This window comes from Kogia breviceps, chromosome 12 (assembly GCF_026419965.1).
Source record: "Kogia breviceps isolate mKogBre1 chromosome 12, mKogBre1 haplotype 1, whole genome shotgun sequence".
Classification (NCBI taxonomy): Eukaryota; Metazoa; Chordata; class Mammalia; order Artiodactyla; family Physeteridae; genus Kogia; species Kogia breviceps.
In genome coordinates this window covers 93,463,466-93,476,983 of record NC_081321.1, presented here as the reverse complement: position 1 = coordinate 93,476,983, position 13,518 = coordinate 93,463,466, and the positions used below count along the sequence as shown (strand labels likewise).

The following is a 13,518-nucleotide window of genomic DNA, read 5'->3' as shown; positions in this document are numbered from 1 at the left end:
ATTGTCCTGAGGCTCAAACAAGGTAAAAGTGTAAAATTCACCGCGGGCATGTTTGTTAATTTCCATGTAACTCTTTGAGGAGGGGACTTGGGTCGACTCTGGGCTCTGGGGTAATTGTAGTTGCAGGGTCTAGCACAGCCCCTCAAGAGAAGCTCCTTGACTTGAACTGCTCCAAAGCAAAATGCAGCAGAAACCGAAAGGAGTACCTCCTCGGTGCTCGCTTGCCCCCTCCCTTTCCACCGCTTGCTCATTCTGTGCTACCTACTAACTCCGGATTCTTCATCTCTTGCTTTACCCACTCATTTAATAGTTTTTACCAGAAACACCCAAGGGAGGGGCACTCAACTTCATCAGGCCTTGAGTCTATTGTATTATTTTCTTCTATTTATTACTTTCTTTCTACTCTCTTTTATTAATTTCCTCTATGGATCTTTTAATGTTTCTAAAGATTGATCTCTCTTCCTTGGCCTTTTCTGCATTTCAGATTCAGTTGTGTGTCTGTGTTGCCAAGCCTGCCTTGTAGACTCACCCTGAATACTGGAGAGTATTTGCTGAAGAATGGGACTCATCCTGTTGAACCTCTGAGGTTTCCCAGGTCAGATGGCTCAGCAGTGAGTGGAATACCCGACCTTGCGCAAGCTCCCTGATAACCATCGCCCTAACTTCAATTGTTTGGGGGTGCGGAGGGCAAGATACACTTCACTGAGAATTCTGAGTCTTCTTCCCATTCTCTCAACTCAAAGCTGAAACTCCGGGGCTTCCCTGGTGGCGCAATGGCTGAGAGTCCGCCTGCCAATGCAGGGGACGCGGGTTCGTGCCCCGGTCCGGGAAGATTCCACATGCCGCAGAGCGGCTGGGCCCGTGAGCCATGGCCGCTGAGCCTGCGCATCCGGAGCCTGTGCTCCGCAATGCGAGAGGCCACAACAGTGAGAGGCCCGCGTACCACAAAAATAATAAATAAATAAATAAATAAATAAATAAAAAGCTGAAACTCCAAACAAAATTTTAATCTTAGTTTAGAGGAACAGTTTCTTCACCCGTAAAATATGAACAAAAGTAACTACAATCCCCAGATGATGGATGTGAAGTCAAGTTACTTTGTAAATGGCAAAGCTCTGTACAAATAGTAGTTACTGTGGTTAGTTTTATTAACTTGTCTAGATTCTTAACTAAATCTTGCCCCAGTTACATTGGCTGCCCCCAGTCTGGGCATTAATATCTTGGGACAGACAGGCAGAAATATTCTTCTATTCATAGGAATAACAAACAGAAACTACCCTTCCCATGCCAACAGAGAGCAGTTTGGACAATTTATCTACATCTAGGGTTGGGGAATAATTAGGGGGAAGAAAATGTGTCCAACCAAGCCTGGCAGGCTGGACAGCGGACATGATCTGTTCAGTCAGAAGCAGATTTGTGACTAAAACCCAGCCTCCTCCCTTCTATTTAACACTTTCTCAGCATTACTAATGATAACTCTCATTTATTTTTAAATATTTTTATTTATTTATTTGGCTGTCTCCGGTCTTTGTTGCAGCACGCGGGATCTTTAGTTGCAGCATGCGAACTCTTAGTTGCGGCATGTGAGATCTAGATCCCTGATCAGGGATGCAACCCAGGCCCCCTGCATAGGGAGCGCTGAGTCTTAACCACTGGACCAACCACCAGGGAAGTCCCACAACTGTCATTTATTGAGATCCCACTATGTGCAGGCAGGGGGACTAATTTATCTCTAGTCATCATAGCAACTTCGTGAGGTATTACTGTGCTCACTTGCAGATGAGGAGTTCACAGCGACCAAGTTATTTGCCCAAGTTTCTACTAAAAGTGCTGAAATATTTCCTGAGATCGGCTTGGGGAAGGGCTGCCAGAAACCAAGGAATAATCTTTTTTTATCATAACTAAATATTTTTTGCTTATACTAAAAAATCATTGTTCAGCTGAAATCGAAATTTAATCCCGTATTTTTATTTGCTAAATCTGGCAACCTTATCTTGGAGGTACCCGGCAAAATCAAAGCAGGTTCCTGCTTGTTATGCCCTAACACGTCTTTGTTGGTTTTGTTTTTGTCTTTACGAGCCGAGCCGTAGTGAAAGTCAGGTTCAGACTTCAGGCCTCTGACCGTTTTAGTGGGCGGAGGGAGGAGAACGGTGAAACCCCTGCCCCCCATTAACATGTCTGCCAAGGAGCGGTAACGCGAACCTTCCGCCCCGCACAGACGTGGCCGCGCCCCGCCGCCGAGGATTGGCTCGGCCCAAAGCCCGGCCTCCCTCGGCCATGGGAGCCCCTTCCATTGGGCAGTTATAGAAGAAGGCGGAGCCCCGCCCCTGCCTTCCTCTCGCGAAGCACAGGCTTCAGTGACTGGCGGAGAGCCGTGGCCGGGTTGTCACGTGTCCCGGGGCTCGTCTGTTTGCGGAAGTAGAAGGAAGTAGAAGTGCTGAGTAAGCGGAGGTGAGTGACGGCGCGGGGAAGGCGGGGCCAGGGGCACCTTTCCCGAACTTTCTCCGTGCCCCAGACTCCTTGGGCTTCACCCCGACCGTCCCGCAGGCTTCCCTCTTGTTCCCCGATTCCGAGGCATGTCCTCCATTAACCCTTTTTTGACCCCTAAATGCCCCCAGCTTCCACCCTTTGAACCCCAAGCGTCCCCAGCTCCCATCCTGTGACCGCTCTTGTCTCATCTCTAACTTGTGTTTCCTCAGGGACCCCACCTCCGACCCTGGGTTCCCCCTCTTTCTTCCCCGTGCGTCTCTCCTCTATCCCGTCCCTCACGTTCTGAGTCAACCCCTTCCCGTCGTCCCCCAGCTCTCGGTGCCTCTTAGTGCCCCTAGGTTTCACTCTGGTTCCCATTCGTTGTTCCCAACTTTCTTCCTGTGCCTTTCTAAGTGCTCCCGATTTTTCCTCCTCTGTGTGTTCCCACCCGATTCCCCCACTGCATCTCTGTCTTCTGTGTCTCTCCATATGTCTGCCCTGTTCTCCATCACTCTTCCCCATTTCTAACTCCCTGCTTCTTGTCTCCCAGGTGCCTCCAGATTTCATCTGTGCCTATGCCCCCCATGCTCCCTCCTTTCCCATAGCCTAGTCACCCCAGAGTCTCCCAATCCGCCAATCCTGTGTCCACCCCCTGCTCCCACCGATGGCCTGGAAGCTGGTGACAGGAAGTGTGTGACCCTTGTGACCATGTGACTGGAACGGGCAGGCCGGTGGGTGTGGGACAGGGAGGGCACAGGGCTCAGGGATCTATGCTCATTTTTTTTTTAATGCTCATTTTTTGTATGGACTACTCACACGACCTCACATACCTTCCCTTCCCCTAAACTTCTGAGTCTTTCCCTTAACCTGCCCTCTTACCCACCCAACAGGATGTCAGGCAAGTTTGATTTGGCACCACAGATGCTCCACCCTTGGGCTGAATGCAGTGTTTTTGTTATTGTCTCTGCTTTAAAATTTTCCTGGAGTTTGTAGGCCATTTCCTGTCTGAGTCTCAGTTTCCTCATCTGTGACAGGGGGATTGTATTTCCTGCCCTCCTGAGGCTGCCATGAGGTTCAAAATTTGAGAAAATGTAGAAGGCAAAGCTTTGTAACCAGCATGGCCCTGTATAAATGCCTGGGTTTGCTATCGTGTCATTGGTAGAAAAGGGAAAGGGATACAATGAAAAATCAAGGAGGAAAAGACAAGTCTTGCATTTAGCATTTGGCAGATTTACTGACCATCAGCTATGAGTCAGACTCTTTTATATGTTATTCTTACCATTTACTCATTCATTCCTCATTTATTTCACAAATATTAGTGGACTGTTTGCTATGTTCTAGGCTACCTTCATAGCCAATGTTACTCCCATTTAACACAGTAAGGAAGAGAGGGCAGTTGAGTTGCCTGAGTTCACACCAACTGATGTGGTTGGAGCTAGAATCTGAAGAGAGTACTTTATAACACCAGAGCCTGTGGTGGGATTGCTCTGCTCTGTAAGGGTCACTACTGTTGTCTCAGTGCCCAGGGCACTTTTTCCCTTCTGTGGTTACTTTCTTATTAAATGACAGTATCCTCAAAAGGGAATTTCCTTCTCACTCAGCAGAATGACATCACCAAGAGATAAAGGAAGGAGAAATTTAAATGTGGTGTGTGTGTGTCTGCACGTATGTACTGGGTGTGTGGGAGGAGGTAGGGGCTGTAGTGAAGGGGAGGTCTTGTGTTACAAGCTTCACTTTATAGAATGTGGCTCCTGGGAGAGCATTTTGATAGGGCCATGCCTTAAATGCCTCTTCTCTTTTTTTGTCCATCCTCCTTTTTTTTTGGTGATCTCATCCAGTGACATAGCTTTAAGTACCATCTCTACTCTGACTCCAACTTCCGAATTTATATCTCCAGTCCAGTCCAGACATTTCTGCTGAATGATAGACACACACATATTTGCTCCCTCAACATCTCAAACTTAGGAATTTCAAACTTAAAGTACTTAGAATTAAGCACCTGATATCCATCCCCTTCATCCCTTCCCTCACCCTCTACGAAAATATGTCCTTCATACACACTTTCCCATCTTTAGGAAATGGCAGTATTCTTCTTTCGGTTGCTCTGGCTCAAGCTGTGAGATTATCCTTTTTTTAAAAATACATTTATTTATTTAGTTATGGTTGTGTTGGGTCTTCATTTCTGCGTGTGGGCTTTCTCTAGTTGTGGCGAGCAGGGGCTACTCATCGCGATGGCTTCTCTTCTGGCAGAGCATGGACTATAGGTGCGGACTTCAGTAGTTGTGGCGCACGGGCTCAGTTGCTCTGTGGCATGTGGGATCTTCTCGGACCAGGACTCAAACCCATGTCCCCTGCATTGGCAGGTGGATTCTTAACCATTGCGCCACCAGGGAAGACCTGTGAGATTGTCCTTGATGCCTCTTTACACCCCGCATCCAGCCAGAGTTAATATCACTCCTTTGCTCCAAGCCCTATAATAGCTTCTCCTCTCAATGTACCTGCCTGGCTCCCTGTTACCTCTCTGACCTTACTGGCTTCCTTGCTGTTCCTGGAACTCACCAGGTATGGTCCAGCCCCAGGGCCTTTGCACATGCTCTTCCCTCTGCTTGGAAAACTCTTCACCTACATACCCGTATGACTTTTGCCCTCATTTCTTTTAAGTCTTTATTCAAGGTCAAGTTCTTGGTGAGGACTTGTTCACCCTATCTAAAATTTTAATCTCCACATGGACACTTCCTATCTCCTTTCTTTCATTTATTTTTCTCCTTGGCATCTAATCAGCATTCTGAAACTATGTCTTTTTTTTTTTTTTTTTAAACCTTGTGGTACGCGGGCCTCTCACTGTCGTGGCCTCTTCCGTTGCGGAGCACAGGCTCCAGACGCGCAGGCTCAGCGGCCATGGCTCACGGGCCCAGCCGCTCTGCGGCATGTGGGATCTTCCCGGACCGGGGCACGAACCCATGACCCCCGCATCAGCAGGCGGATTCTCAACCACTGCGCCACCAGGGAAGCCCCGAAACTATGTCTTTATTTTGCCTGTTTATCTTCTTTATTATAGCCCCCTCTAAAATAGAAGTTCTAGGAGGGCAGGGATTTTATCTGTTTTGTTCACTAGTGTGTTCTCAGCAGTTGTAACAGTGCCTGCCACAGAATCGGTCCTTGATGAATATTTGTAGAGTGAATCGTAAAATGGTCACCCTGTATCATGCCACCAGCCCAAAAACGTCCTAAAGTCACCGGGGTCTCCCGTGCTGGGGAACTCCAGCAGCAGTTCTGGGCGGTTTGCTTCCAGCTGTGGTCCAGCCAAACAAAGTGGGTGAAAGAGACACCTTTTCCTTTTTGGAAAGGCCATTTTGCTCTGGCTCATATGAATGGCAGTGCACTGTTCCATGAGCGCCTTGGCTTTTGGCAACACAGGGGTCTGCACACCGAGCCTCACTCAGCCACGTTCCGTTCGGGATTTCTCCTGAAGGCAGCTTGAGGATTACGATCTGGGGCTCTGGATTCCAACTAATTGGGTTGAGATCCTGGCAAGTTACAGTACCTCCTGTGCCTCAGTTCCCTGTGTGTAACATGGGGAGAAGTATGCCTTCTCTTCTGAGTGTTTTGAGGAATAAATATGATCATTACCCCCAAACTTGGTGAAGCATCTGGTGCGCAGTGGGTGCTGGATGAATGGGGCAGTGTCGTGGGGTGCGAGGTGACAGGAGCCAGCCCTCCCCCATCCCTCGACGGCTTAGGGAAGAGTCTGGGAAGAGCTGGGGTCAGGGTGAACATTTGCAGGGATATTTTGTTTGGAGGCAGCCTTGGAGGCCCCGGCGCTCGGATGAGAGGTAGAAATGACATTTCACCTGACGCCTACATTTACCCTGTCTTTCCTCGTGCACTAACTGAGCGCCTGCGTGCTCCGTGCAGGTAGGCTCTCTGCCTAGTGCTGTCAGGAGTCCGAGGAAGAAGGCGTGAGTCCAGTCACAAGGCAGCACCTTCCGTTTCCTCTCTCTGGGCCTCGTTTCCCCGTTTGCCAAACAGGGATAGCGATCGCACTGTCCCTGTCTCATGGGCATTTGTGAGCTTTGGGGCAGCCAACAGATGTGAGAACCCCCTGCCAGCCAGAAAGCGAGGGGGCCTTGTGAGAGGATGTGCCGTGGGCCAGCGTGCAGTGACGCGCTCGGGACTGGGGGTGCAGATGGCAGGGGCTGCAGGAAGGAAGTCCGCGGGGGTCAGGGCAGGCGGAGTGCTCTGTGTTCTCAGCCCGTCCTGCCAGGACAGGGCACGGGGGTGACGTCGGCTGCCCCGGAGGCTGTCCTGTGCCACTCGTTCCGATCATGGGACAGCCTGTCGTAAGCAGCTGGGGCTCACAAAGCCTGATTTCCGACTCAGGCAGTTCTGTGTGTGCTTACAGAATTCCCCATGTGGCCCGTGCCGTGAGGTCAGCCACCTGGCCCGGCTGTCCTGGCACGCACCTCCCGAGCGGCCACCCTGCCCCTCTGGTCCAGCAGCGAGCTTGACGAGTTTCCCTGTCTGGAGTATGCATGAGCTCAGCTTCAAGCACCGAGTTTTCTAGATCAAAGCCCAGCGGGTGCCCCGTAAACGATGCCCTGTGCTGGGGTGAGCGCCTGGGCATTTCTGTTGTGGTCAGAGCGGGTGAGGAATGGGACATGTGGTGTGTTGCCACCGCACAGGGTGAAGAGAGGAGGGAGGGGTGGCTCAGAGGTGCTGGCCCCCCGGGGCCCCCAGTTGGTTCATTCATTTGTTCTCATTCATTCACCGAACATGTATGTTATGCCCACTGTGAGGCAGGAACAGCATGCCAGGTGCTTGGATAAACCCATAAAGGGGGGATGGGCCCCCCTCCGCGCAGCCAGCAGATACAGCATCACCATCCCAGGCCACGTGGTCAGTGGGTGTGCACTGGGCGGGGTGGGGCACGGGGGAAGGCGCATGCACGTGCGCCCAGGGCTGGGAGGAGGGGAGGCGCACGGTGTGATTCTTGGAGGAGGTGGCACGTAAACTGAGTCCTGAAGGATGAGAAGGGGTTTATTTATCTGTCTGACAGCCCTTTCTTGACAGCGGGCTCTGGGACAGGTGAAGACGGCAGGGAGGACAGTCCAGGCAGGGGTCGGGGATGGGTAGGGGGGTTGGGTGAGGGGGTGCGGGTGGGATTGCGTGCGCAGGGGCCCTCCACGCTCCGAGTGGCAGCCACTCACTCCCCAGCCCAGCGCCCATCCCTGCAACTGTGCCGGAAAGCACCCGGGCCCCAGGGTCAGAGGTGGCAGAGACAGGAGGAAGGGGACAGAAATGAGGCCAGCCTGTTACGACTGGTCCAGGACGTGGCCCAGGGTTTTCGTTTCCTTTCTTCCACCTCGTGATGACAGTGGCCACTGTTTGTGTGCCCGACGTGGCCAGCGTCCCACTTTCCCTCCACTGTCATTTCATCCTCATGCCTGCCCTGGAAGTCTGGAGGAGGGCCAGGCTGCTGTCGGTGTGTGGCGGGGGGGGGCACCCTCGCCACCAGCCCTGGGGACCCTGAGGAGGGGGGCTCTCCTCTGGGACGGGGCATCTGCCTTCCATCCAGCTGGACCCTCACGGTGACTCTCCTCCTTAACCCAGGTGGGCCGCGGCCGCTGGATGCTCCCGACTCCCCAGCTGCCTGCGAGCGCCTCTCCCGGTGCTGCGGCCTGCCCTCTGGGAAGCCTCTGTGCTGCTTTTCTAAGCCAGGCCTGACCCGCCCACACTCCCCCACCCCCGACTCCCCAGATGCAGGCCCCAGAGGCTCAGCCTACACTCCCGCTTTCTTTAAAAAATATAATAATTTTCTATACCATTTGGAAAATAGGGGAAAGAAAAAAAAATTTGCCCACAAACCTAATACTCTCATCTACCCTTAGTATTTTGGTATGTTTTCTGTCAGTTTCTTTTGTGCGTTTGTTTTGTTTTTTTGCTGTGTGTAATTTTTACTCAGTTAAATTATGTTTTAACAAACTTCCTTTGGACCGAGTCTGGTGTTAGAGTTGGTAGAAGTAAAAAGACCCAGTACCTGCCCATACGAAGCTCAGACTCCAGAGCTAGCCCATCTGGGCTCCAGTTCTCCCTCCTCTACCTACTAGCCATGCGGCCTTGGGCCTGTTACTTTACCTCTCTGTTCCTTGATTGTCTCATGTGTAGAATGAGGATAAGCATGGTAACAATTTCATAGGGTGGTGGTGCAGGTGCGATGATTAATGTATGTAAAGATCTTGGAACGGGGCCGGAGTCCAGAAGGAGCCACATGAGGTGCCTGGTGTGGTTCGTGCTGTGAAGTGTACAGTCTGGCAGGAGGATCAGGACTTTTCCAGCTAGAAAATGAGACATTCTAGGTAGACAAAGCAATGCCGACAGGCAAGGAGGTGCGAAACAGCATTGCTTTCTGGAATCGCGTGTGGTTTGGAGCTGACAGCGTGGGACCGACGGGGAGAGACCGGACGGGCAGGCAGTGGCTCCGCAGGCCGAGCTCGCAGCCCAGAACAGTACGGGGAGCATCATGGACTCATTGCCGCTGAGCCTGTAACGACGCCACGTGCTTCCCTGAGTTGTCACCGCCTTCTCAGTAGCAGCCTTTAGTGGCCACACGGCGTCTTGGGGGTAACGTGTCATAACTTACAATTCCCCTAACACTGGGTATTGACGTTGCTTCCACTTCTGTGTCAAAACAGAAGTTGTTATAAAGCATATTGCTGTGCCTGCCGTGTGTTCCGTTTTGGGGGAGTTCTTTTCCGGATATCAAGTCCCATGCCTTCTCTTGGGGTCCCAGCCCCTCGGCCCTGGCTGTGGGGAAAGGCGCAGGTACCCAGCTCCTCTGTCCCTTCAGCTCCCAAGTGTGCAAGAAAGAAGGACCTTGACACGGGTCTAAGCATCCTCACGAACGTTCTCATTTCATCCTCACTGCACGTGAGAGGCGAGTGTTGTCCTCGTCTTAAAGGAGGAGAAACTGACTCTCACAGTCTGCTCACAGCACCACATCAAAAAAGGAAAGACGTTACAAAGCTTCACAGCGTTTTCAAAGCTCTTCAGTCGTGTTCTCTAAGCCTCAGTTTCCTCATCTGTAAAAGGGGGTGAGGGAACTAAGGAGGGCTGACGTTTGTTGAAAGTTACTATCTGCCGGGCACTGTTGTTAGGCACTGTTGTGATCCCCATGTTACAGTTGAGGAAACTGACTCCGAGAGGTTTAGTGACTTGCCCAAGGTCACCCAGCTGGTCAGTGGGGAGGGTGGGATTTGAATGCAGTTTTGCTCCCAAGCTACCCTTTGTGCTTTGGCCATCTGCCTCATACAGCGTGTGAGAATTAAATGAGACAATTACGTGCAGTGCTTAGCTCAGGGCCTACTACCTAGTAAGTGCTTAGTAAGTGTCTCCTGATGTGATGATTATTGTTGACCCTTACTGCCTTTTTAGATGATTCTTTGTAGGCCTTTTGCTTTTCCTTTCATCCACCCATAGGCCAGGGTATGACTCGTATCCACTCACCTGTCCACTCTCTCCCACGGTGCCCACACTCCCATGCTCTGTCCTGCAACTGACCTGCTCTTTCGGCAGGTGACATCCTGGCACAGAGGCAGGGGTGGCCTCCAGCCAATTGTCATGCAGCTTTGGTGGCACTGCCTGAGGAAGGTAGTGTGCTTTCTGGGAATCCAGGAAATAACAAGACATCTGATTCTGTCATCCAAACTGGGGACAGTTTCCACAGCAGGAACTGTGATCCTGTGGGTAGGAAACAAAATTTCCACCCAAACCCCTGTCACTGTTTCGAAGTCTTTACGTTCATGCTCATTTGCGAGGAGCTTGCTCTTGCGTTCTCTCAGAGCTCTTCGGGGAGTCCGTGGTAGCAGGTACCAAAGGTTTTAGACAAGTGCCCCCGATGGAGTGTGAGACGACTCTGGTCCCGTTGTGGCATCCAGTAGAGAGGGGACACTGGTTTTGTTTGTGGAATTCAAATGACCAGTGCTAAGCTCTTTGAGTTCCCAAAAGTCGACTCCATACTTTACGGGGTGAGAACACCCCATTTGCACAGGGCAGTGTCGCCCGTCACGTGAGTTCACGTCTGCCATCTCCTTTGATCACAGCAGCCCCGTGCTGCAGATGAGAAAACTGAGTCTCTTTTGGGGAAACTGGGTCAGGGGGCCAGGACAGTGCTGGTCACCTGTTCACAGTGGCCGCCCTGGAACTTCTCATCAACCCTTCTTCCCTCCCACTCAGTGCTGTTTCTCTTTCTTTCCCCTCCTTTCCAGCTCCCTCCAGGCCCAGAATCCGGGGAGCAGTGCTGGTGGGGAGCCACCTGGGTGCCCGTGCAGGAAACCACCGTGCGTGGTGAGGTGGGCATGGGAGACCGAGCCCGGCTGACCAGAGACCCCGTTTTCTTCCAGACTGAGGGGGAAGGTGGCGGGGCCTCCCCGCCGGCCCCACGGAGGATGCAGTTCTTTGGCCGCCTGGTCAACACCCTCAGCAGCGTCACCAACTTGTTCTCCAACCCATTCCGGGTGAAGGAGGTGGCCGTGGCGGACTACAGCTCGAGCGGCCGGGTCCGGGAAGAAAGGCAGCTGATTCTGTTCCAGAACGCCTCCAGTCGCACGTGGGACTGCATCCTGGTCAACCCCAGGAACGCACAGAGTGGATTCCGGTGGGTGATGGTCCGTTGCCGCCCCCCTCCCCCCCCACTTCTCTCCTTTGACTCCTCCCAGGTCTCAGCCTGGAGGTCCCTTGGCCGAGAGCAGCTTCTTCAGGTTGACATCTGAGGGGTCTGTTGGGGGTGGGGCTGCTTTTAGAACGGAGGGAGGGGCTTCCTGGACTCGACACCTTCCGGCCCACCAGGGTCCCTGCAGCAGGGGCTGGGGCTGGAGGACTGTGGCCTGCCTCGAGGCTTGACCCATACAGATCGAGGGAGGGAGGGAGGGAGGATGGGGAAGCCGAGAAGGTCCAATCGGGGAAGGCCCAGGGATCACCTGTAGCCCTGGGTCCTTAAGGCGTGACTGTCCTTGTAGGGGCTGGTTGGCCGAGGTTTGTTCAGGGGAGCCTGGAAGGGGTGGACAGCTGGGCCCCCGTCCGTGGGCTAGAGGAACGTGTAGGGATCCAGGACAGGGCTGAGGGAACTGAGCAGCTACAGGGCGGGTTGGGAAAAGGGGAGAAGAGTGACCAAGGACCCCAAATGCAGGGTCCAGGGGAGCTTGGCAGACGGGCTGAGTTGGATTAGTGCTGATGGTCCTTGTTCATTCGTTCACCCATCTGGCTGTCCTGTCGTCCAGGGAGTGAGCTGGGAGGCAGGGATGGAGGTTGGAGGGTGGGAGGCTAGGGCAGAGGTTCTGAAGAGCTGCAGATATGGTGATGCGGAGGCCTGGGAGCAGGGCTGTTGGGGGGATGGGGGCACCGTGCCAGAGCCTGGGGCTTTTCACTGGGGGTGGTCATCGTGGGGGGTTCCCCACTGCTCCGAACACCCTGCGCTTTGTGGAGAGAAGGCTTGGTGTGCTGGACTTCCTCTTCAGGGGGCCGAGGTTCTGCCTTTTAAGTCTCCTCCTTTACTTGCCTGGAGGGCTTTGTCCGCAAAGTACTTAAGTGTGTTGGATGGAGGTGTCAGGGTCCTGCTTCCAGCCTCTGGGTAGAGTTGCTCCTATTGTTCTGTAACTGCAGAGCTTCAGGTTGGGGGAGGGAATCAGGGTCTTCCGAATCCTCAGGTTTCATTCCCTAAGGCCTGGGAGTCCCACGACACCCCTGTGGGTGGAGAGTTGGATGCTGGCTGGTACAGACGGCAGCAATGATAGTACCGCGTTATATTAGTGCATGTGAGGCGCTGGTCTACCTGTTAGCTCCCTCTGTCCTCACCACAGTCCCCAGAGGTAGGGCTATTATTGACCCCTTCTTACAGAGGAGGAAACAAAGCTCAAAGAAGTTACGTAACTTGCCTGAGGTCACAAAGCCACTCATAGCAGAGCTGGGGTACAGACATCCTGGCTCCAGAGCCCACCTCTTCCTTTTCCTCCAGGCGGGCCGCTTTGCAGTGTGATGAGCTGGGCCCATCCTGGGCCCCCAGCCTGACATATGGTCCAGGCGCCTGGCTCTTCTGGGGTGAGCCCCGTGGTGGTCACCTGTAGCACCGCTGTGTACACTGTGACAACGTCCATACTCCTCTTCCTGGTACGAGTTAAACATTTACTGCTGACACTGATTTGTGACATATGCTGTTTGACGAACCCCGCCAGCCGCTCGCTGGTATCTCAGCAGAAGCACGGCTGCACTTCCCAGGAATCCTGGGAGGAATGATCAAAGCGTGTGTGACACATGATCTTTGCTTCTCGAAAGGGGACTGACTTTTGAGGCCCTCTGTGCTGGGACTTTGCCTGGACGCACACCCTAAGGTTTGCCCGTTCACTGTTTATCCAGCCCACAGCCCATCTCCACCGGCGGCAGGTCTCTGCCCTCCAGGGGCTCAGGCAGTAGCCAGAAAAGGTGGATCAGGACCCGGCATTCAGTGGGGTAAATGTGGGGTACATGGGCTTGTGTCAGACTCGTGTTCCCCGGACAGACCTTCACTCTTCACACGTTTTCTTTGCCCTTGTTTTTCCATCTGCTAAGAATGCTCTTCCCGCACTCCTTGGCCTGCAACTCATGTGTCCCTGCTCTGTGAGCCTGTGCTCACCCCTCTGTTCTCCCTCAGCAGTGTCTGTACCTTTGTCCGGCCCTCTTGCCACGGATTGCCACATGTCTGTTTGCACATCTGTCTCCCCCACCAGACCACAGAGCTCTGGAAGGACAGGGCCTGGGTCTGAGCCAGTGTTCCATTGCATGGAATGTACCACGTCTTCTTCATCCATTCATCTGTTGATGGATGCTTAGGTTGCTTCCATATCTTAGCAATTGTAAATAATGTTGCCATGAACATTGGGGTGCATGTATCTTTTTATTTACTTATTTATTTATTTTTGGCTGCGTTGGGTCTTCGTTGCTTCGCGCGGGCTTTTCTCTAGTTGCGGCGAGCGGGGCCTACTCTTCCTTGTGGTGCGCAGGCTTCTCGTTGCGGTGGCC

At 52.9% G+C, this 13,518-nt stretch overlaps 1 protein-coding gene across 13 annotated transcripts in view; it reads left to right on the top strand.

Annotated features, from left to right (window-relative positions):
- The window catches only part of PLA2G6 (phospholipase A2 group VI), a 77,100-nt gene that overhangs the window by 23,736 nt on the left and 39,846 nt on the right, over positions 1–13,518 (top strand). For 5 of the 13 annotated variants that reach the window (XM_059080541.2, XM_067010198.1, XM_067010194.1 and 2 more), the window contains exons 3-5: positions 485–595; positions 2,219–2,451; positions 10,734–11,122. In XM_059080541.2, coding sequence (XP_058936524.1) covers positions 10,824–11,122 — 299 coding nt within the window. In that variant the 5' untranslated portion in view covers positions 485–595; positions 2,219–2,451; positions 10,734–10,823. Of the gene's footprint in view, positions 1–484; positions 596–2,218; positions 2,452–7,057; positions 7,078–10,248; positions 10,335–10,733; positions 11,123–13,518 lie in introns of those variants that run through there. The other 8 variants (XM_067010203.1, XM_067010205.1, XM_067010200.1 and 5 more) reach the window with 6 other exon arrangements.